The sequence below is a fragment of the Lates calcarifer genome, linkage group LG17 (assembly GCF_001640805.2).
Source record: "Lates calcarifer isolate ASB-BC8 linkage group LG17, TLL_Latcal_v3, whole genome shotgun sequence".
NCBI classification, from domain to species: Eukaryota; Metazoa; Chordata; class Actinopteri; family Centropomidae; genus Lates; species Lates calcarifer.
In genome coordinates, this window is record NC_066849.1 from 18,492,123 (window position 1) to 18,513,456 (window position 21,334).

The following is a 21,334-nucleotide window of genomic DNA, read 5'->3' on the forward strand; positions in this document are numbered from 1 at the left end:
GGGTTCAGGGAGTAAAAGCCATGCTTCACTTTTAGTACAGGATATTAGCTGACTGGCAGTTGGAGCCACTTCAAGAGGACTGGTAAGACATGAGACGTATTAAATGAGTAGGTATGGAAATAATATTACTCCTGTTTTAACAAATAGTCACAGTACAAGACTGTGTGCATAAAAACTACAGGAAGAAAGTCAACTACAACACCCAAGAAATTTGCCCACCCTGAGTCTGGTTCTGCTCGAGGTTTTTGCTTCGTTTAGACCTGCTTTATATGAGAAGTGCCTTATGATAACTTTTGTTGTGATTCAGTGCTGAAAATGATCCTGTCTTGACTTGACATCCAGTCAAAGCGGAGTCAAACTTAAAAACCAGTTTGTGTATTGTAACCCCCCCCCCCCCCCGTGGGACTAATAAAGGATTATCTTATCTTATTCAGCAGTTTGAATATTTTTACTTTGTGATTTTGGTTTAGTTTTGAATAGATTTAGCAGATATATGGCAGTATTTCTTTGGCTGTAAAGATAAAGATTTCTCACATCCTTGCCACCGGAATAGTCACTGAGGCTCACTGAAACACTCTCACATCTTTAACTAATGGCTAGCAGAATCCCTGCAACTAACAATTTCATGATTATTGAGCTCCTTACTTGATTCATCAATTCAGATTCATCCAATTCATTAAATCAGGAAAAAAAGCCCATTACATTTTCTCAAGGTGCTTTTAAATTGATTGTTTTCCTTGACCAACTGTCCAAAACCCAGAGATAGTCAGTTTACTGTAACAAAAAAACACAAATAAATAAGACAGGATAATCCTTTATTAGTCCCACAAGGGGGAAATTTACAAATTTAATTTAAAACACAACAAAACATGCAAACAAGCATGTAAAGGAAAAGAACTGGGCAGCTAGAACTAGGGAGTGTTAGGCAATTTTGTTTGAATAAAGAAAACCGTTGTTGATTTAATATTCTGCCAATTAATCAACTAATTATTTCAGCTCTAAAAACTCCAGATTGAGGATCCATTACACGCACAGCTTCTCTCAGGTTTCTCTACCAGGCAAGTTTTGACAGAGCTTCAGTGTTTGCAGCTCCCTGGGTTTATGAGTTTCCGCCCTTTCTAATTTTACAGCAGCATACATGTGATTCCTCCAACATACAACTCCATCTGCAGCAGCGATTTAATGCATCTCCAGGCATGCCATCACAAGTGCTGAAGGGATGATTTACATCAACCGCTAACAGCACGCCTCTCAATACACATGCAGCTGCGCTTGTGTGCACAGCCACACACTGGTAAACACAAACACTTCACACGTAAATGCAATGCTTTCAGGAAATGGCTGGCAGACAGGTTCTCACCTTTCCCTTCTTCCCTGATGCCACATTAACACACACACACACACACACACACACACACACAAAAGAGGACAATAAACACAAACAGGCACACTGGCACATCAGCTCCGGCCCTTCAGGCCGACATGGCATCTCTCTGGAGACAGCTGTTGTTTGTTAGGCGAGGCGAGGCGAGGCAAGGCGAGGTCGGGGCACTAAGCAGCACGGAGTGTGGCTGACTGTGCCTGAGCACTGAGGAGTGCCAGTTCTGGTATTTTAGGCAGTCAGACAGTGTCACCTGTCAGCAGACTAGTCTGGACAGAGTCTCCCACATGGTGCAAGACTAAGCAACACAACGATATCTCCCTCTTGAGGCCTTGTCAGTGGGCCAGCAGTGTGTGCTGAACAGCCACAAAGTGCAGATAGCCTCATACAGACTGGCCTGAACTGACTTCAGGGGGTAACACTGGGACGTTGTGCGGTTGATGTTTCAGAGTTCTTGGAGCCTGAGATGGGCCAAAACAACAGCGAGGCTCAGTCTCACACCCTGACCACGTTCCTACAGGACCTTTCTTCCCTTGTTGACCATGACGATGTGTTTCCTGCCCTGAGAAACAACGTTGCCAAGGAAGGAGGTACTCTCCAACATCTCTATGTTCTGCTTGTTGAAGTATAACAGATCTCTTGTAGCATATTAATCACTTTTGTGGGGATTATTAGCACAACCTACTGTACCTTTTATTCCAAATACTCCTCTTTTGTAGTGTTGTCATTTTTTAAATCAGAACTTTAACCCTAGAAATAATCTGCTTGTGAAAAAAAAAGCATCTTTGAATCAAAAAATGACTTAAACAATAGAGACTGTCCAGAATGAGTACCCTTAAAAAACTTAATACTTGGTGACCTTATATTTTGATTTTTAAAAAATGACTCTTCTGAATACTTAAATCTCTCTATTTTTGTCCTTTTTTGTTTTTTTGGTGAATCTCCTTTGTGAAGAACTTCAACCCAAGAACAACATAACCAAAGCGATGGCAGCCTGCGACTCCAGCGCTGACGACAACCAGCTGTCCGATGCACCGTGGTACTGGGGCAACATCTCGAGGTACAGAATATTTTCATTTGGTGTGTTGCCAACTACATTTGCCTGTGAACTGTCTTAAACTCATACTGTATCATTGATGGCAATTCTTACAATATATGAGTTTTTGAGGCTTCTGCACCCTTTTTTGTTAATGAGTTATTTTCATCAAACCCCTGCATGAACTGTTGGAAACCTTTGTGTCCATTGTGTATTGTTTAGAGAGGAAGTAAACGAAATGATGAGAAACACCCCTGATGGCACATTCCTGGTCCGAGATGCTTCAAGTCGTGTTAAAGGGGAATACACCCTCACACTGAGGTAAATTCTTTTTTGGCTGAGAAAAAGAATGACATTTCTCCATCAGGATTTTGGTTACATTTTATTATGCTACAACTATGGTTTTGCATGAGTACTAGTGTTTCTAGCCTTTTTAGTTGCTAATATTACAATAATCAGTCCTCAGTATTTATGGGATATGGTTGTCCTACATTGAATACATATAGTCAGATGTCACTTATCATTTCCTGCTTTCAAAATCTAACTTTAGTTTTCTGGTTTCAAAGTCTAAATTTAGTTTTACTGGTTTTACAGTGTAATATTATACATTTCCTGGTTTCTGTCTAATTTTAGCTGAATCAGGACTGACTAGGTTTCAGACAGAAAGCTTTGTTGATTAGAGTTTGGCGCAGACTTCAGTTGTCAGCAACATAACACCGTCTACATAGTTGAGTTTTTCCAGTAATCCATTTCACATCTGTCTGAAGGAAGAGGAAAAGACACACTCTGACTTTCATCAGTGCTGTCTACACCATCTTTCTTACACTTGGCCCTTGCTTGTCTTGTGTAACTGTGACCCAAAGCTCTTATTAGACTTCTATATTCTCAGTGTTTCCCCATGGTTAACAATTTAGTGGCGGCAGGTGGCGCAGTGTGTGACCCATGTACATTTAGATGGGGAGAGTGTACTTTCTGTAGCTATACTTTATAGATGTCCAGTAAACACCTCAGACGCTAGCTAGACGACTGCAGTGAAGCTTCTAGTCTCCACTCAGTTACTGCAGCACAGGCATCTCTAACAGGTGTGTGGCCAAAACTAGTTTGAAAAGAGTAAAATAAAAGTGTTCTAATGTAAGATTTACCTAAGTTTAAACAGACCAATTTCATCTACCTGGGTGGGCCGCCCAAGTAGGTCCTATGTATGGAATCACTTGATTCTTCCATCCATGTCCATGGACTGTTAATTAAAACTCTTCCTTATCTGAGTACCACAGTTCTGTGGATGAACAGATCCAGTGTGAACAGTAATTAAAGACTAAAGCTGCTGACTTGCTACTTTCACTTCACAGCTGATGTAGACAAGTTTTTCGTTTGGCCGGAGACATGACACAGTCTTAGTTGGACATTAGCATCCAGATTTAGAAGTTCTGTGCAGATCTGTGGTCAAGACAATGCATTTACATGAACCATTAAACCCAGTAATAGATATATGAAATTTCATCCCACAAGCATGATGCTGACCGCCTGCTCCTGCCCACATTAGAGTAAATATATCCCACACCCAGAACATTTGTGATAAATCCTTCAGGACCTGTGAGATCCCAATCACGTTCCAACCCCCCCAAGATTTCTGGATCACGCCCTTTTAGTTACCAGGCACTGTTTAAAGTTGAAGACCACTTGGAATTTCACTAGCCACAATGTTTGACAAGGAAAATATGATTTAGGAACATAAGATTAATTTTGTACCATTTGAGCAAGGGAGAATCTAACTGATAGATCACTTAAACAGTAATGTAATAATTGGAATATTGATTTGTACCATTCTTAGTTTTCTGATTAAAAAAAAAAAGATTGATGTTTTACTACTACTTTCTTCACCATTAGATGTTGGATTTGAGGAGGAGGAGGAATACAGCCTTCCTTCAAGTGACTGTATAGGGATGTAATATTAAACACAGGTGGTATTAGGTGGTTCTTTCATAATAGAAAAACTAGCTGAAGAAGAAAACTTTCCTCCAGTAGCTCAGTCAAAAAACTAAATTACCAACAGTTTTCCATTGGTATCTACTTAAAAACATTATTTTTTGACTTTTACAGAAAAGATGGTTCCAACAGACTGATAAAGATTTTCCATCATGGGGGTAAATATGGCTTCTCTGAGCCCCTGGCCTTCTCCTCTGTGGTGGACCTGATCCAGTATTACCAGAACAAGTCACTGGCCCAGTACAACTCCAAACTGGACACACGGCTACTCTACCCCATATCCAGATACCAGCAGGTGGGTTTTTGAGGCCTCCATCTATGAATGTATGCTCTCTTATATTACATATCTCACTTGTAGCAGTTGGCTATGCTAAAACTATCAACAGAGATAATGAGCAAGAAAGCAGTTCATTACAAGGATGCTTTTAATTGTCTAAAATTTTAGACAATGTAATGTTAGTTTAGATCAGACTAAATGCATCATAGTAGCTTTAGAAATTGATTTGGTCCAACATCTCTTAATTTCTCATCTGAACAGCAGCAGGTTGAGATGGAAGTTGACATTGATGCGGTTGGAGAACAGCTGAGGATATTTCAGGATCAATACAAAGAGAAGAGCAAAGAGTATGACCGTCTGTTTGAGGAGTTTAACAACACCTCCCAGGTACAACAGCAGCCTAAACCTAAATTAACTAAGTAGTAAATCTGTTAACATCAAGTTAGTATTTCATTTCTGACTGCTTTATCACAGAGCTTTGACTCTAAAAACTCTGTTAGCTAGAATATATAAACAAAGATATTCTTTCCAGGACCTGCAGAGCAAGCGGACGGCCATCGAGGCCTTCAGTGAAATCATTCGGATCTTTGAGGAGGAGTGTGAAACTCAAGAACGCTACAGCAAGGAATACATCAACATGTTCCTCACATTGGACCACAGCACAGAGACAGACAAGTATGTTTCCAAATGCCAAGCCTTTTTCTCTGACTGTCACTTTTCATGTACTCCAGTTTACTTATTTTCTAAGGGCTAGCCATGCCCATTCAGCAATTATTACTGAAGTTGTTCTTTCTCCTGTTCCAAGGATTCAAAGCAACTCTGATGAGCTACAGTTGAGGGTGGAGGAGATCCACAACAGCAAGAAGAAGTTGGAGGAAGAGCTAAGAAAGAAGGCGCTGGCTCACAAGGAGGTCGACAGGAAAATGAACAGCCTGAAGCCCGACCTGGTACAGCTCAGGAAGATCAGAGATCAATACCTGCTGTAAGTTTAGCACCTCATGTTCTGCACTGCTATCCCCTATGAATATATCATGCATGGTATTATTATATACATCTGTTTGCATATCAGTAGACCCCCACATGGCTCCCAGCCCCTGTGCAAGTCAGGTGTGTTAACATGACTCTGGTAAATAAGCTAACGAGTGGACACGAGATGAAACGCATCTGAGATAAAATGTTTAGTTCAAAGACAGTCCATCACATACTGATGACTAAGCTGAGCTGTAAACATAGAAAAAGCAGTCAGCTGTTCTCATCCCATGTTGCCACAGCTGTGGATCCCAAGTATGCTCAGAACAGGGATCGACTGTTAGTCTAATGGGAAGAGTATGTCCTTCTAGCTGAATCTCACCCTCTTCTACAATAAATTCAAATAAACAGATGTGGCCTATAAAGCTTTTGTTAGGTTGTGAATGGAAAAGATATTGCATTCCAAAAACTGTAAGGGACACAGTTTTATATTGCTTTTTTGTCTGGGTTTCCTATCTTGATAGTAAAACCGTCTGTATCACAGTTGGGTATTTTGTCAAATAACTGTTACGACTGCTCTTACTAACATGTTCTGCTAACATCCACATATTGCAGCCTACTAACTGCGTTTTGTCCATGTTTCAGCTGGCTCACCCAGCAAGGCACTAGGCAGAGCCAGATTAATGACTGGCTGGGTATCAGGAATGAAGAAGAAGAGTGAGTATCATTATTTATGTAGGTCAACTGAACTCACAGCTTTGTCACTACAACAGAAAAGTGAGGAGCATACAGGAATCGCTTTTGCTACATGTATTCCAGCTTAGGTAATGCAGATCATTTTCCACTTACTACAGCCTGAAACATACTTCTAGTGTGTACACAAGTCTTGGCAACAAGCACAAGCACATAATCAAACATCTGGGCCATGTGTAGACACAGTGAAGTATAGCAGCTAAATGTTATATTAGCTCATTTTAAATGGCATAAATGGATTTACGTGCAATCTTTGGCAGCAGTTATTAAATGAAGCTCATTGTGCCAGTTTCATGTCTATTTTTTCTGTTTGTATCATCAGTTAATATAGGGTAAAGTGGCAAGTCTGAAGGACAGGTCATAGCTATGGGATGCATGTAACTTTGTGGAGAATTGTCTGCTTTGAAGGTATATTCATCTGCCTAATCTAACCCTCCCACCTCCCTACTGCCCTTTAGCCCATACACCCTGGCAGATGATACACATCAAGAGGAGAGGAGCTGGTATGTTGGTGGTATGAGACGAAAGGAGGCAGAGGAACTGCTGAGGGGGAGGAGGGACGGGACCTTCCTCATCAGAGACAGTCAGACTCAGAGAGGCTCCTTTGCCTGCTCTGTTGTGTGAGTACTTTTCAAATTTGCATGTTTTAGGCATTTAAACTTAGAAATTACTACATTTTAATGTACTGTAAATAGTGTAAATGCCTCTTTTACCTTCCTGGAGGTCGAAGTGACCACTTGATTAAACGTATTTGTATAATGAAGCCTTTTTGGGGGCTTATTTGGGACTTCTGATGACTGACTGATGCCTGCTGGAGTTTTTTTTTTTTTTTCCCAACCTAAATTTCATTACAGTGTCATTACACACAAGTCGCAGTCCAAATAAACTCCTAATCTTGTCTGTGTGTGTTGGACTTAATATCTTTTGTTGAAAATGTTAATCGTGCACAGAAAGTGACACAATTAGGTTTTCTCTCATGCAGTGTGGACGGGGAGGTGAAGCACTGTGTGATCTACAGGACGTCCACGGGGTACGGCTTTGCTGAGCCATACAACCTGTACTCATCGCTGAGAGAGCTGGTCCTCCACTACCGACACACGTCCCTGATCCAGCACAACCAGCAGCTGAATGTAACTCTGGCCTGGCCCGCTCTCAGCCAGCAGCCCAGCTGAGACACACCAGCACGCCAACCTGATGGCGCTTACCCAAAGCTTCACTGTATCAGCACCGAGGACGCACCAATATGGACACTGTTACCAGGCTCTGACAGAGTACCGGTTAGTGCTGTCACCATACGAGAATTTTCACAAACAGCTTCAGTGCTAAGATTTGAATATGTAATAATCCTGCGTTGGTATGATGTCACGGAAAACAAAAAACACATCACTGAAACACTTTGCTAAGTTACTTAAAGCAGATTTTGAGCCATTTTCCACAGTAGTTTTAAGGTTCATTAGGTCATTGCTAGCTTTGTTTTTAGCTCCTGGTATCAGTTTGCCAACTAATTCAGGTGAACAGAGATGCCGTTTGGAGTCCCAGGGATTGTTTCAGAAAGACAGACTGCAGCTCTGTTCTAATCCATTTTCGTTTTTAAAACTATTATTTCTATTGTTAAAAATCCCATTTATTTGCCATCTGCACATACAGCTTGCAAAGTACAGCTGGGATTAAGTACTTAGCATTTACAGGATTCAAGACTGAATTAAATATTTTGCAGTAACTTACTGAGGTTTTAATTTTATTATTTTTTTGTTTTGTTTTTAATTTTTACTGAGGTAGTAATGAAAAAAAATGCCTCATTGCAACAACATTAATTCTGGTATCAGCAAATTTCCCAAATCTGTGCTGGTATTAAACTTGCAACACTTTGGACAGTGATTTATGAAGACAATATCAGGGTACAAGTATCTAACTCTCAGAATACTAATACAAAAGTAATCACTTTTCTAACAAACACAATCAAAGCAGACATGGAATATTTCTCTAGTGCAGAGATACTGATGGAAGTTATCCACTAATCCACACTAGATGTTAATTTTAATCTTTAATGTTAGTTGTTTTGTTTTTTTTTCCTGAAAGGCAAGCACAAGAAATCATAAATATTTAAGAAGTTATATATTAAGTTTCATGCAGTCCCTGTCTCTAGATTTGGCCACTCTTGCCTTATACCGTACCTCAAACATTTCTAAAATATTTCTGTCCAACAACTCAAACTCATGCTCTTTATTATGCTGTATTGGCATGTTGAGTGCTCTGAGCAAAATTCACTTTTTAAGCTTTGAGAGAGGTGGATTTGTTGTGTTCCTCCATATACTTAGCCAGCACATGTACAGTATGAGTAATGTAGAAAAAATGAGGAGACAAACAGCACTTTATCCAAAACATGACAACTACAAAACACACAAGCACAGAGATCGGAGCTGGAGATTCATAATAATGATTTCACATATTGCATAATAACACATTATAAATAAGAAAAGATACATAGGAATTGATGGATTCTATGTTTGAGTTTTATTCATGCTTTACATACACTACAGCATCTTTTAAAATATTCTGAAGGCAAATTTGTTTTATATTTTTAGTTTATAGAAAACTGTGACAATCAAGGTAAAGTTTTGACACTCTATGTGTTGCTTTAAGCTCACTCATTAATACTTCAAAGTTTTAAGGCACAAGCAAACACTGACAGACACATCTGTGAGTTGTGTACAAGCAAATTTTGGAAAATCAATCCCCCATGAAAAAAGCAGTTTCTTAGGTGTATGCGAGGTTTTAAATCTGGTTTCTCCGTGGTTCTCTGAAGAGTTATGGTTAGAGTCAGTGATCTCAGAGCTTTGATAAGTGGTCTGGAGATGGATGTAGAGTGATAATATACTGTACAGGACTAATAGGTTTCCAGTTCTGTAGGATATGGTTGAAAAGTGCCTTTCAATGCTTCTGTTCCAGCCACCATATTCCTCTTATAGACAACAATGTTCTGATGAACCAGACACTCAGGCTGTGTCTAGTCAGATACAAAGCCACAATAAAAACAGTAATGTATAGGTTAAAGAGAACTTCTTCCCCTGCAGGTTGCCATATTGAATTTACATCACACTGGGTATGGGAAGCTGATAAACATGATAAAGACTTATATACCAGATGTAATTTATGTGACATAAATGTGACATAAATAATCAGAAAATCAAGAGATAATAATTTGGATGGTGTTGAACTTAATTAGATTATTGTTCAGTTTTAGCCATGATCTGACATGTACAGCTGGAAACTGTAACTAAAGACACAGAGTCTAAAAATGAGTATTAAAATCATATATCCATGTTTAAAGAGGAGCTGTACAGAACTACTGGTACATCAACACAGAACAACTGAAAACTGACCAGTTTTAAAATTATTACTATGACGGCAGTCATGTTAGCAACTAGCTATCATGGTATATTCCAGCTATGGTGGACCAAACAGAGTATATTACCATAAAATGTGTACAAATCATGATATTGAAATTTTCTTGTTAGATAAATGTTGGTACACAGCAGCAGAACATACCTTTGTTTTCTTCATAAGTGTGAGGTATATTCAAAATGGTGATAGAAAAGTACATCTATTATGATAATTATCTCTTGAAATAGAAACTGTTTACGTTTCAGGCCTATCCAGGTCCCTCCAGCCCTGGTTAGGTAACTGGGACTCCTTTGATTGTGCACTTTGTAAGTGGAGATGAGGTGGTGCTTGTGGGTTACAGTGAATCATTCAAATTATTTTTTATAGAGGAAAATACAGTAGTCATTTAATACACTGTAGCTCTGTCAGTGTGGGTTGCCCATTAAAGCAAATAAGAGTAGCTGATTTTACATTCTGTCACTGGTTTGAATAGAATATTTTTATTTTTCTGTTTAATATTATATACTGGTTTAAGGAGTCACTTACGTCAAACACATGCTTGATGCTCGTCGCGTACAAACACTTGAAGTTATCAGTTTTGTCGGACTGTTTATTGCCATGAAGGGAGTTGGAAAAATGTGCCCTATTCCTACTTAGTGGCAGTGAAAAGGTGTAAATGTTTGATTCTGCATGCCATCGTTGTGTAACAGATAGGTACCTAGGTATTAAATGTATTACTAATAATTATAATAGGGACATTATGGTTGAGTACTGTTTTGATACCAGTTCTAACTAAGTTCACCACCAGCTATAAAAGATAGGTTTTGTGACCTTTCTTTCAATGGGTTAGGCGTGTTTTGTCAAAGTCTCGGCATGTTCTTTTTTTTTTTTTTTGCTTGTTTTCACTTTGTCTCTATGATCGGTGCTAGGCACTCATTTCTGTAGTTTTCCTTACATGCACTTCCCTATGATCAAAAGTCAGTCATACAGTATGGGGCGTTCTTATCACGTTTCCCTTTTTCAAAAAGATATGATCTGCTGTGCTTGTGACCACATGAATCCTCGATACAACGTTGCACAGCAGTGAAATGTTAAATGCTGGCATTGCACAGGTTGTTGACAGAGCATGACACAGCCACTAGATGGCAGTGCAAGCAAAACTTTTACTTTTTAAAGCTAGAATCAAAGTTTGAAATTTTGGACAGCTGTTCAGACTGTTTTGTTATATCCTGTGTACTACACTCCTGTGTGTAGAAATTAAGACTCTGTGACGGTGGTGTAGTCTACTTAGCAAGAGTATTAATGTGCTCATTTCATCTCATAGTTAATTGTTACACAGTAAACATGGATGTCATTCAAGATACGTCTTTTTTTTTTTTTTTTTTTTTTACTTTTTGCACAGCAAACAGATTGAGTCTGGGTATAACACTGGAAAGATAAGTTTATTTAATATTGTGAATACTAAAAAAAAAAAAAAAAAGAAGAAACTTTACATATCCAAGTTAATTTTGTAGCAGGAACAGAGAAAAGGTGTACACAGTTTATATGTGCACATTCAGACTACACCACTGCTCTGTGGAGTATAGATTTAAAGCATAGCATTTGCACACAAGTATCTCACATGAGGTGGAGATACTATGACTGTCTTTATGTACATCCACCTTCTCACTGAAGCAGGTGGACATGTGGTGGTGCTAAATATGGACAAGTTGCTGATGAGATTGATATGTCGTAGCACTGGTAAAGCACTAATATGAGTTTTCAAGTTTTTTTTTTTTCCTCTGTGACATCTTTAATGAGCTGACCTCTTAATGGTGTTTAGTTCTGTACAGACGAAACATCTTTGTATTTTTTAACTGTTTGTGCGCAATCTGGTCTTTTTCTGTTGTCACTGTTGGTTTTTGTGACTTAAATGTTTTATCACTGTGCAAACAAAAATGAACAAACAAGTTACTGAAAACACACTTCAAAATTATTACTGTTTTGTGGGAAAATAATTGGTGTCTCATATCATAAAAAATGTGTCATGATTTACGTTCAGCTGAAGGTTTTTCAAATATTGGTGTGTGTTGGCAAGAAACCTTAGGTGCTATCATTTGGTTTGGCGTTTTTCTCTTATTTTGAAGAAATCATGTTAAGTAGTTCTCTGTACAACAAATTTTTCATGACAAACTACCTGGTGTTATAAAGCAGTCTGAAGTTTTACTGCAACAAATACTTATCTAGATAAGCACCTAAGAACTAGATATTTAGATCTTTCAAAAATATTTAATACCATATCTATAACTAAATGAAAGGGAAAAAAGTGGTATTGCCATTTTATACTTATGTTTCTTTATTTGATTTTAATCCTCCTACCAGGGAGAATTACAATCTGAAAGATTTGTTCTTCTTCTTGAGTTTAAAAGTTTGTTGAAATTTGTGGTGGATACCATGGATTTATGGCATGGAAGACTGACTTAGTGGAAGACAGAGCTGGTGTACAGCTGCTATCAGCCTTTGTTTGGTTTAAGAGAAATTAAAGTCAGATGTCTTTAGGAAAGTCTTCGTAATTAGGACCATTTGCTTGGGTTGATGAGATTTGATTTAAAGGCTTGATATTGTGAGATATAGGAATGACTGAATAAAAGCAATGTTGTAAAATAGGAAGATAACAATAAGTTTGTCAGGTTCTCTGATGTAACATAATGGTGATGGTTTTTAGTGGTAATAAAGCTAGGTTTAATTCCTGGGAGGGGAAAGTATTACATGCTTCCCTCCTCTCTATGAAGTATGTTCATATTGGACCATTCTGCAGGACACGATTTACACAATCCAAGTATTGTGCTATTTAGGTAGAGAGGTTAAGGTATGGGTTTTGAGGCTGGGATGGTGGATGGGCTTGTAACATGTTTGATGACCTATACCTCAGAACAATAATTAATATTTCCTTGTTTTGTGTATTTAACTGCAACTACATCTTTCCAAAACTTTAACGAAGTGGTTTTGCTTGGCTAACTTTAATCATACTGTAACTGTATGGCACAGATATTGTGAGATTAATTAATTAGAAACTGCTTGAGCCAGATGTTCAAAAGCATTTGCACTGAATGCAATTTTGAAAGCAGTCACTTTTGGTTTGGTTTTTAGCAGATCTGGTCAAGATCAGTGTTCAGTGTGGTGAACAGATTGTTATACAGACATGTTTAGGTGCAGGGTTAGACGAGGTTAAACGAGGGAACTGGTTACGTAGGTACAGGTAGGTTTGGAGTGGTACGTGTTTAGGTATTACACTGGAGATTTACTTTGAAGGTTACGTTTTCTAAATATAGGAATGGTTATATCTATTATGGGTTTGGTGTAGTTATGGGTAGGGTTAAGAGGAAGGAAGCTGGTTAGTAACTGATGTGCTCAGCTGCCATACAGTGGCTCATCTATTCCCATCAACTTTGTTCCATGCCATAAAATGACTGGATCTAGCTGTAATATTTATCAAACAGAAACCACAACATTTTGGAGATTTGTTTGTTTTCCATTTCATCCTCAGTTAGATAAAGACATTAGTTATCAACATCTTTAAATGTCTGAAATCCAGGGACTTATATTTCAATAGGTTTTGTTTCACTTTGAGCTGTGCATACAATCAAATACCTCTACTTGTCTCTGCATCACACTCAAAATAGTACCTGTTAAAACAATGTTTCTGTAACTTTCATTTTCTCTGTTGTAGCTGTATTGACTGGTCTCTCTGCTTTAATCTAAAGCATTTAGCTACCCTTAGTTAATAGCCTATTGCTGTAAGAAAATACTGTTATTGTAAATGTTTATTTACTGTAATAATTATGCAACAACATTCAGCTTTTTGTGTTTAATCAGGCATTAAAATAGTTTCCATTAGGAGTTACATCTGAAATAAACTGATGGTTTCAAACATTTTGGTGTAAAACCTGACTTTACCTAGTGCATTACTGTTACTGTATGCACTTTCAGATCCCCAAATAAATTTGAGATGATGATGATTTAAAGAGTTGTTGAATATTATTTTATAACCTGAGGATTTCAAATCTTTTTCTAGAGGTGTTGTGTTCACACCAAAAGCCTCAATTAACACAATGTACACCACAAATACCACTCATTTCTATAAGGGCTGCAACTAGCTGTTATTTTCATCATAGACTAATATGCTGATTATTGCCTTGATTAATTGTTTAATGTATAGAATGTCACACAATTGTGAAAAATGCTCCTCATAGTCTCCCGAGAGCCTTAAATAACATCTTAATGTCTTGTTCTGTCCACACAAAAGTCCAAAATCCAAATATATTTATTTTTCTTTCAAATGAAGCCAGATAATGCAGCAAATCCTCACATCTGAAAAGCTGCAACCACCAAATGTTTGGACTTTTTGCTGGTGAAATGACTGCAACAATTAATTGATTATTGAATTAACTGCAGATTGATTTTGTTTTAAGTGACTAACTGATTAATAGACTCGTTGTCCCAGCTCTGACATATCAATCCTGTTTTACAACAAAAGTTCTAGATTACACACAACAACAACTGCAGACTCCATGTACCACAGTAACACATACTGTGGTTTTACAAGAATCAAGTAAATTCAGGACTATGCAGATTTACTGTATGTAGCAGTCGTACAAAACCAAGATTTACACCATGCATACTATTAAACACTATAAAGGTTTACTGCACATAGTAATACTTTACACAGCTAGAGTGTATGGTACAAAAACACTGTAGTTTACCCAACAGGCTTGTTGGATGCACTAATTAAGTACTATGGTTTACACCACAACATACATCTGTGTAAATAAGCCAGTGCCAATGAACATGCAGACATAAGATATCATCATGTGCCAGATGACTGCAGAGAAAACTGTAGTGAAGGTCAGATCACTCATCCAGTAGCCTACCACTACTGCTGTCAAAGAGCAGTTATACTGAGCACCAGAATACAAGAGATACAGTATAGCAACGTAAACAACAGTATATTAAAATATTGTCACAGTGAAGGCATGACAACTTCAAACAACCTCTGGGCTGACCAAACAGAAAACCATGCAACATTCAGGGTTTCTGCAAAGTTGAGACTTTTAAAACCTTTTCAAGACCACACAACATGAAATTCAATACTTGTTCCACTAAAATAATTATCAATAAAAACCAGTAGGGATGTAATAGCTTGGAATTATTTACCAAGTGCATGAATTCCCTTACATTGATATCATGTGTTTGTTATCTCTCCCCCTTATAGGTGAGGACGCTTAAGACAGTTCAAAACCTGCAGGTGCATTGAACATTAACACCCACCCAACCAAACGCTGTATACAGCACTGAGTTAAAAACAATAGTCGTCTTACCTTTGAAGGAACTTCTTTTAGGGCAGACTCTGCTGAATAATTATGTCCTTGAGGTGCCTGGGGCTCACCAGGTGCTTAGACAACCTGTCAGTTCAGGTTCAGTTCAGTCAGGTCATGATAGTCCTCAGCCCCTATGACTGCAGCTGTAGACCACCAATGTAGCTAAGAGTAAACAATTAATTCTTCTGATGCCGTTTGGTAAAGGGTGTGATTTTCACGGATGAACGTCCACTGCTCTCTATAATGCCAGATATGAGTAGCATGGTTCAAACTGTCCATTCCATGTTTTCACGATGGCTTTCCCTTCCGCCATTTTTGTTCACATGTAGTAGTTGTGGTCCACTGGGCTCGTCCATTAGCATCGCCGGAGAGAATTCCAGCGTCGTTAGCTACAATACCCACACACAACTGCTGGCGCCCGAGCATTAGAAGTCACCCCTGTCTTGGTGCTTTCACGGATGAACATTTCGAAGACATTTTCATCTCTAGACTTGATGGGGGCCGTTGAGTTATTCAGCTGCTCTCGGGTGGCTTTCTAAGCGACTGGTTGGTAACGTTTGCTTATAGGGGAAATATTGACAATAAAGCACGCGACGGGGCAGGTGAACTTCTCAGAAACAGTTCAAAATATTTCACGCCGATTTCAGGCGTTTGTAGAGTAGTAAGATCCTTGCTGACTTGTTGGACTGGAGTGCAGGTCAGTTCTGTTAAATCCACCTGACGAAACCAAATTTCAAGATGGCGCACGTTTTTTTCCTGTCTCACCAAGTAACCGGATGGCCTATCGTCAACGGTTTTTATTCGGACGTTTATTCAGCTTTTCCACACCGCCGACACGCTTTTCTGCGGTTTTGTGTCCATATTGTGATCTCAATGCAGTTTCTACTGTTGTGTTTGTTCGTAACACATAAGCACCTAATAATTTTTACAAATAAAAGAAAAACACTGCAACATTGCAAACACTGATCTGCTCATGTGAGACCACTAGAGGGAGGCCAATAACCATAATATTATCCACTCCTGTAGGGAGAAGCTTTATCACCATTGAAAGCTGACATAGCATTTGTGAATGCTTTTTTCTTGTACATCACCATTCATATTTTCCACTTCATTCTCAACGATTATGCTGCTGTAATTAATCCCAATTTTGAACAGTCAAATAAATGATTTGTTATTGAGCAGGAAGGAGGAGTGTCCGAGGATCCTTGAAGGCGGCAGCAGCAGTCAATCACACCTGGCGCTAATTAGCTGGTGATGGGGCTGATTAGGCAGCTCTGAGGAGGAGCAGCGTCAGTCCTCTCTCTTCTCTCGTCAGTTTGGTTGTTGTGGACTTTTCTGCTGATATCAGACATGAAGCTGTCAGGACTGCTGGCTGTGTTTTTACTCCTCTGTGCGAACAGGGGAGGTTTTGGGGGATCTCACCCCAGACCAGGCCTGCCGTTACCCTCCATCTCAGTGGTGTCGATCACTGGAGATAGCAATAGAGTGTAAGGTGAGTAGAATAAACACCGTGGAGTTTATTTCACAGCAGTTTATTTTCACATTATTTATTATGCTTGAACTCCTCGGGCTGAACAGTAGTGGGTGTTTCAGCCCAGTTTCATTTCTTAGAATAATAGTATTCAAAAACAGCTGTATTTGTGTTAAATATTGTGATAATTATGTGGAGCATTATATAACAATAAAAGAGAGACATTTTGTCTTTTACTAAAGTTTCTAAATTGTACAAATGTAGAAATGTGAAGAATTTTTACTGCTATAAAAAGAGAAAATCAAGCTAAATACCTGACATATAGGCTGCTTCTTTGTTTTCCCTGTTGTGGCCTGCTTTATGTTTTGCTCCAATTAGACTTTTCAAGTTTTAGTCTCGTGAGAATTTCTAACAGTCATCTGTATCTGAAACATCAAACATATATTTTTTCCCTTCATGCATGTGAAAAGAGGAAATTCTTGCTCTGTCTGTTCTGGGAAGATGGAGGGGGGAAATCTATTGAGCACTGTAATATTAACATTATCATTGAGCGTCATTGTCTCAAAACATGGAAAATTGAGTTCAGCAGAGTTCAAAGTTTCTCTGGTCTGCGTCTAAATGAGAGTCATGCTCCAGAAATTGAACACCAGAGGTTTTTCATGTGACTGGCAGAGCAGCTCTGGGTCAAATAACACAAAGTTAATCAGTTTAAAGATGACTGGAAAAAGCTAAATAACAGGATGTGCAGTTTGTCATACTTCGAATATTATGAGCTACATCATAATTATTTTCATTAATCTAATCTTTATTATCACTATTGTTTATTTTACAACACCCAAAGGCCAAGAGATCGCTTATTATTGCAATATACGGTATGTAAGATTTCTGTCGGGGGGACCCCACTGTATATTTAACCATAATAAAAACTTCAAACTTGTAGATCAACATAACACACATTACAGTCTTGTCTTTTTTTTTTTCTTGTGTAGGTTCAGAAGCAGTGTATGGAGGTGAATGCTACCAGACCAAAACAGGCTGTTCCTCCAGTGTCTGTCACTCTGTACTATGAGAGTTTGTGTCCAGCCTGCAGAGTCTTCATTTCCCAGCAGCTATTTCCCACCTGGACGATGCTGCAGGACATCATGACCGTCACTCTGGTGCCCTACGGGAACGCTAAGGTATGCTGATCCTCATCTTCTGTTAATACCACACACATGCAGCAGCTCTGACAAGTAGAGAGGTTGTATGCCACATTTTTATGTCACCCAGAAGCAAGACATATTTCTCTTGTAGGAGGTTCCATCAGCAAATTCTCCCTTCACCTGTCAGCACGGGGAGCCTGAATGCAGAGGAAACTTAATCGAGGTTTGTCTGTTTTGTTTTTTTTAAATCATCTGTAGCTCTGTTGTGTTTTATTCACACAAAAGCATGATGAACTGGTGTGTGTACTCCTCAGGCCTGTATCATCCACTTAACTGGACACTCAGCACTTCACATCATCTACTGCATGGAGTCAGCTGCAGACGTTCTCAAAGCTGCCCAGCCTGTGAGTATCTACAGAAAAACATGTCCTTCTTTTTTGTGTTTATTTTGCTGGGATCTTGCAGTGTTTGTGTAGTTTTCAGGGAAAAACGGCACACATTCAAAATGATTTGTTCCCCCCTTTTTTTTCTTTAAAAATGCCTCAAAGTTGCAGATTCATTTTGTGTTGTTTGATACCAGAAGGAAGAGACATGAATGTGTCAAGAGTTGACACGTTTGTCTACATCCCCCACTGTAAACAGAGAAATTGACACTGACCCCCAGGTTTATGGATTTTAGCACAGTTTTAAAAACTCTTGCTGGATTACAGCAGATGTGTCTCGTCAGTGACGCAGACTCTGTCCTGTTCCTTTCGTCTCAGTGCCTCCAGCTCTATGCTCCCTCCATCTCCTGGTCTAGTGTGGACTCCTGTGTGAAAGGAGATCTGGGATACCGACTGATGCACAATAACGCTGCGATGACCAGAGCTCTGAACCCGGCCCACACACACGTCCCCTGGGTCACCTTCAACGGGGTAAAACACTAGTGGCACTCTGGACTACATACAGTATGATCAGAGGGATATACAGTGTTATAAAGACGTGAACAGACAACATGAACAAAGGCAGAATCTTCTCATCCATAGAAAACTTTGTATAGCTCTTACAAATTGTTAAACCCAGTGTTGTGTAGTGCTGTAAACAGCAGATTAAATATCAGATGTATTAATGTATAGACATAAACTGATGTGGGTGAGTTAAACCTCAGCGATGGAGAGTTAAAAACAGAGGAGTTGAATGAAAAAAGGAATTCAAGGAAAAGTATGAAACTTTCATGTCTTCATGATGCTGGAAGATCATTTAATTATCTTGTTTCTGCTGATTGTAAATGATGCAGGAAAGGTCAGTCTTGATTACTTGTGTGTTGCATGTTTGGGCAGAAAAAGGATAACTGGTTGTCATGTCGGCTGCTCTACCTCTGGATTTCTCTGTGGTCAACAGTCGCTGATGAAGCTCTGACAGCTAATGGAAACTAAAAATAATCAGAAGTAAAAATTATGAACCACTGTGTTGCAGGAATACACAGAGGAGAATGAGGACAAGGCGATGTCGTCTCTTTTCCATTTGGTTTGTCAGCTTTATAAGGTGAGGACATACTTGGGTTTTTTTGGTTTGTTTTCCCCCTCTTTTCCTTGTCACTTCAACTACTTTAACTTTTAATTTAGATTAAAATAATTTTGTCATTTCAAATTTATTTGCACCATACATCCCTTTTTTAAAAGATGATTCTTGTTGTATATATTTATTCATTACTGCTGTCCCTGACTATGTATTTTAGCCCTATTGTGTCTCCTCAGTTTTACCTGTGTCACTTCAACCTCCACATTTATAAAGTTCTTCTTTGTCTTACCATATTTGACATGTAATGAGGCATGCTGGGATGTGACTGTATCTCTGTTTTATGTCTGCAGGGGGTGAAGCCTCCAGCCTGCACCGGAGCCCCGGGTCAGACTCGACAGAAGCTTCTGCTGAACACAACAAAATCAACTTCAGATCATAACATCCATAACGTATCAAATAACAACATTTAAATTCATACTAATCTGTTTAGTTTTTGTTCAGGAATGCCTGTAGTTGATATCAGTGCAGATATGGGGTCATACAGTGAGATTTTATGTGTCTATTGCATATTAATGGGACCAGATTTGAACGTGGAATAAATCTGATTTGTCTTTCGTTGCTTTTGACTGACCTTTCCATTTGTTCTTTAGGCTGACTGTGTAAAACAGAGAAATAACAAGCCAGTCTGATGTAAATTTCCATATAATTTATTGGCATTTTCCACTTAAAACACCCTGAACTCCCGAGACTCTTTTGGCTTAAAATGAGAAACAAAAATATATTTATTTTCTTTGACAAAAACATTGGAGTGGCAGATGTATACATACTTGTAAAGTATACTTGATTTTTAGGCTCCAGAACATAAAATCAAAATGTCCTATGTTACAGTACTTTGTCTCGACAGACATGTTTTGAAGAATAAATATCTTTTATAGAAGTTTGCACGACACAGAGGCTGAGAAAACGAGACTGCATGGACAGTAATGGTGGCAGTATCAGCGCAACACAATAACGGAGCGAGAACAGGGAGTCTGCTGCTCGTCAACACATTTAACACTGTATGGCACCGATGTCCTGTGAAGAGCCACAGTGCTGAGTTTAACACGCCAACAAAACGCCTCAGATCACTGAGCTAAAAAGCTCCACATTCAGATGACTGAAAACTGCTTGTTAAATGTTTCAAATTCACAAACATCTCACATGATGGAAATGCCACGCTGAACCTGTACATATGGAGTTTTTCATAAAAACTGTGATGTGTTTCTGTTCATATCAAGTGGAAGTGTTTCAAAATGTGAGGACTTTCAGAGTAAAAGCATTAAAGAGATTAATTTGTTGTGTTTCTGGTACGACTCAGTGCTTCAGGTTATTCCATACAAACTGGAGGTAAGTAAAAAGTCATCACTGCCTGACAGTGTTTTCAACAGACTAGATCACTGTTGTATCAGAGCTGTCACATTGTGGGAAGCTCAGAATTTTGTTTTGATAAAAATGTCAAAGATTCTTACATTTCACTTTAACCATTTTATATAAATTGAACAAGTAAACTACTTTATGATGGTTCAAACAAATCTTAAGAAGCAGGCAATTTTCTTTTTACATTGATGGATGACTTATGATCTTGATGGATGATTTAATATTTTAGACTGTGTAATATATATTTTCGAAAGTTTAAAAATGATTGCTGGTATCTGAGCTCCTTTTTTCATCTTATTTAACATCAATGCGTTATCAAAAATATTAACTGACTTTGGGGACAGAAAGCTGTGTAACCAGTGTTAAAAAGTCTGAATTGAGTCAGTAACAAAGTTTTTTTTTAAAAAAGAAGAAGCTCCAGCTACACTGCACACACAATTAAATATTAAGAGACATTTGGTGTCTCTGTTTTTAAAGTTTAAAGCCCCACTAGGCTGCAATGTTTATTACACAATACAACATAAAGGTGCTTCATGTAAAAAAACAAGTTTATCATCAGACTGATGCTAAAGAAAAGGCCACAAAAAATTCAGCACCTTTCATGGTGATGTGCTCACTAGTTTTTGACAATTGTAGTGTGCAAGTATAAATTTAGCTGATTC

At 38.6% G+C, this 21,334-nt stretch overlaps 1 protein-coding gene and 1 pseudogene across 1 annotated transcript; both read left to right on the plus strand.

Moving 5' to 3' along the window:
- The first annotated feature begins 1,463 nt into the window (after positions 1-1,463).
- LOC108902763 (phosphatidylinositol 3-kinase regulatory subunit beta) lies at positions 1,464-13,698 on the plus strand. Its single transcript, XM_018704758.2, has 10 exons — positions 1,464-1,971; positions 2,336-2,441; positions 2,640-2,738; positions 4,518-4,698; positions 4,942-5,067; positions 5,213-5,355; positions 5,486-5,662; positions 6,295-6,366; positions 6,861-7,022; positions 7,385-13,698. Exons 1-10 carry the CDS (start codon positions 1,848-1,850, stop codon positions 7,572-7,574), a joined length of 1,380 nt encoding a protein of 459 aa, XP_018560274.2. The 5' UTR covers positions 1,464-1,847; the 3' UTR covers positions 7,575-13,698.
- Positions 13,699-16,338: 2,640 nt separating this feature from the next.
- LOC108902764 (gamma-interferon-inducible lysosomal thiol reductase-like) lies at positions 16,339-19,869 on the plus strand (annotated as a pseudogene).
- Positions 19,870-21,334: the final 1,465 nt, after the last annotated feature.

What these genes read in the sequence shown, in the direction of transcription:
- LOC108902763 (XM_018704758.2), top strand. Translation starts at nt 1,848, where the DNA reads ATGGGCCAAAACAACAGCGAGGCTCAGTCTCACACCCTGACCACGTTC. An exon ending in CAACGTTGCCAAGGAAGGAG is followed by an intron (nt 1,972 to 2,335) that starts GTACTCTCCAAC and finishes TCCTTTGTGAAG; the next exon opens with AACTTCAACCCAAGAACAAC. An exon ending in ATCAGGAATGAAGAAGAAGA is followed by an intron (nt 6,367 to 6,860) that starts GTGAGTATCATT and finishes ACTGCCCTTTAG; the next exon opens with CCCATACACCCTGGCAGATG.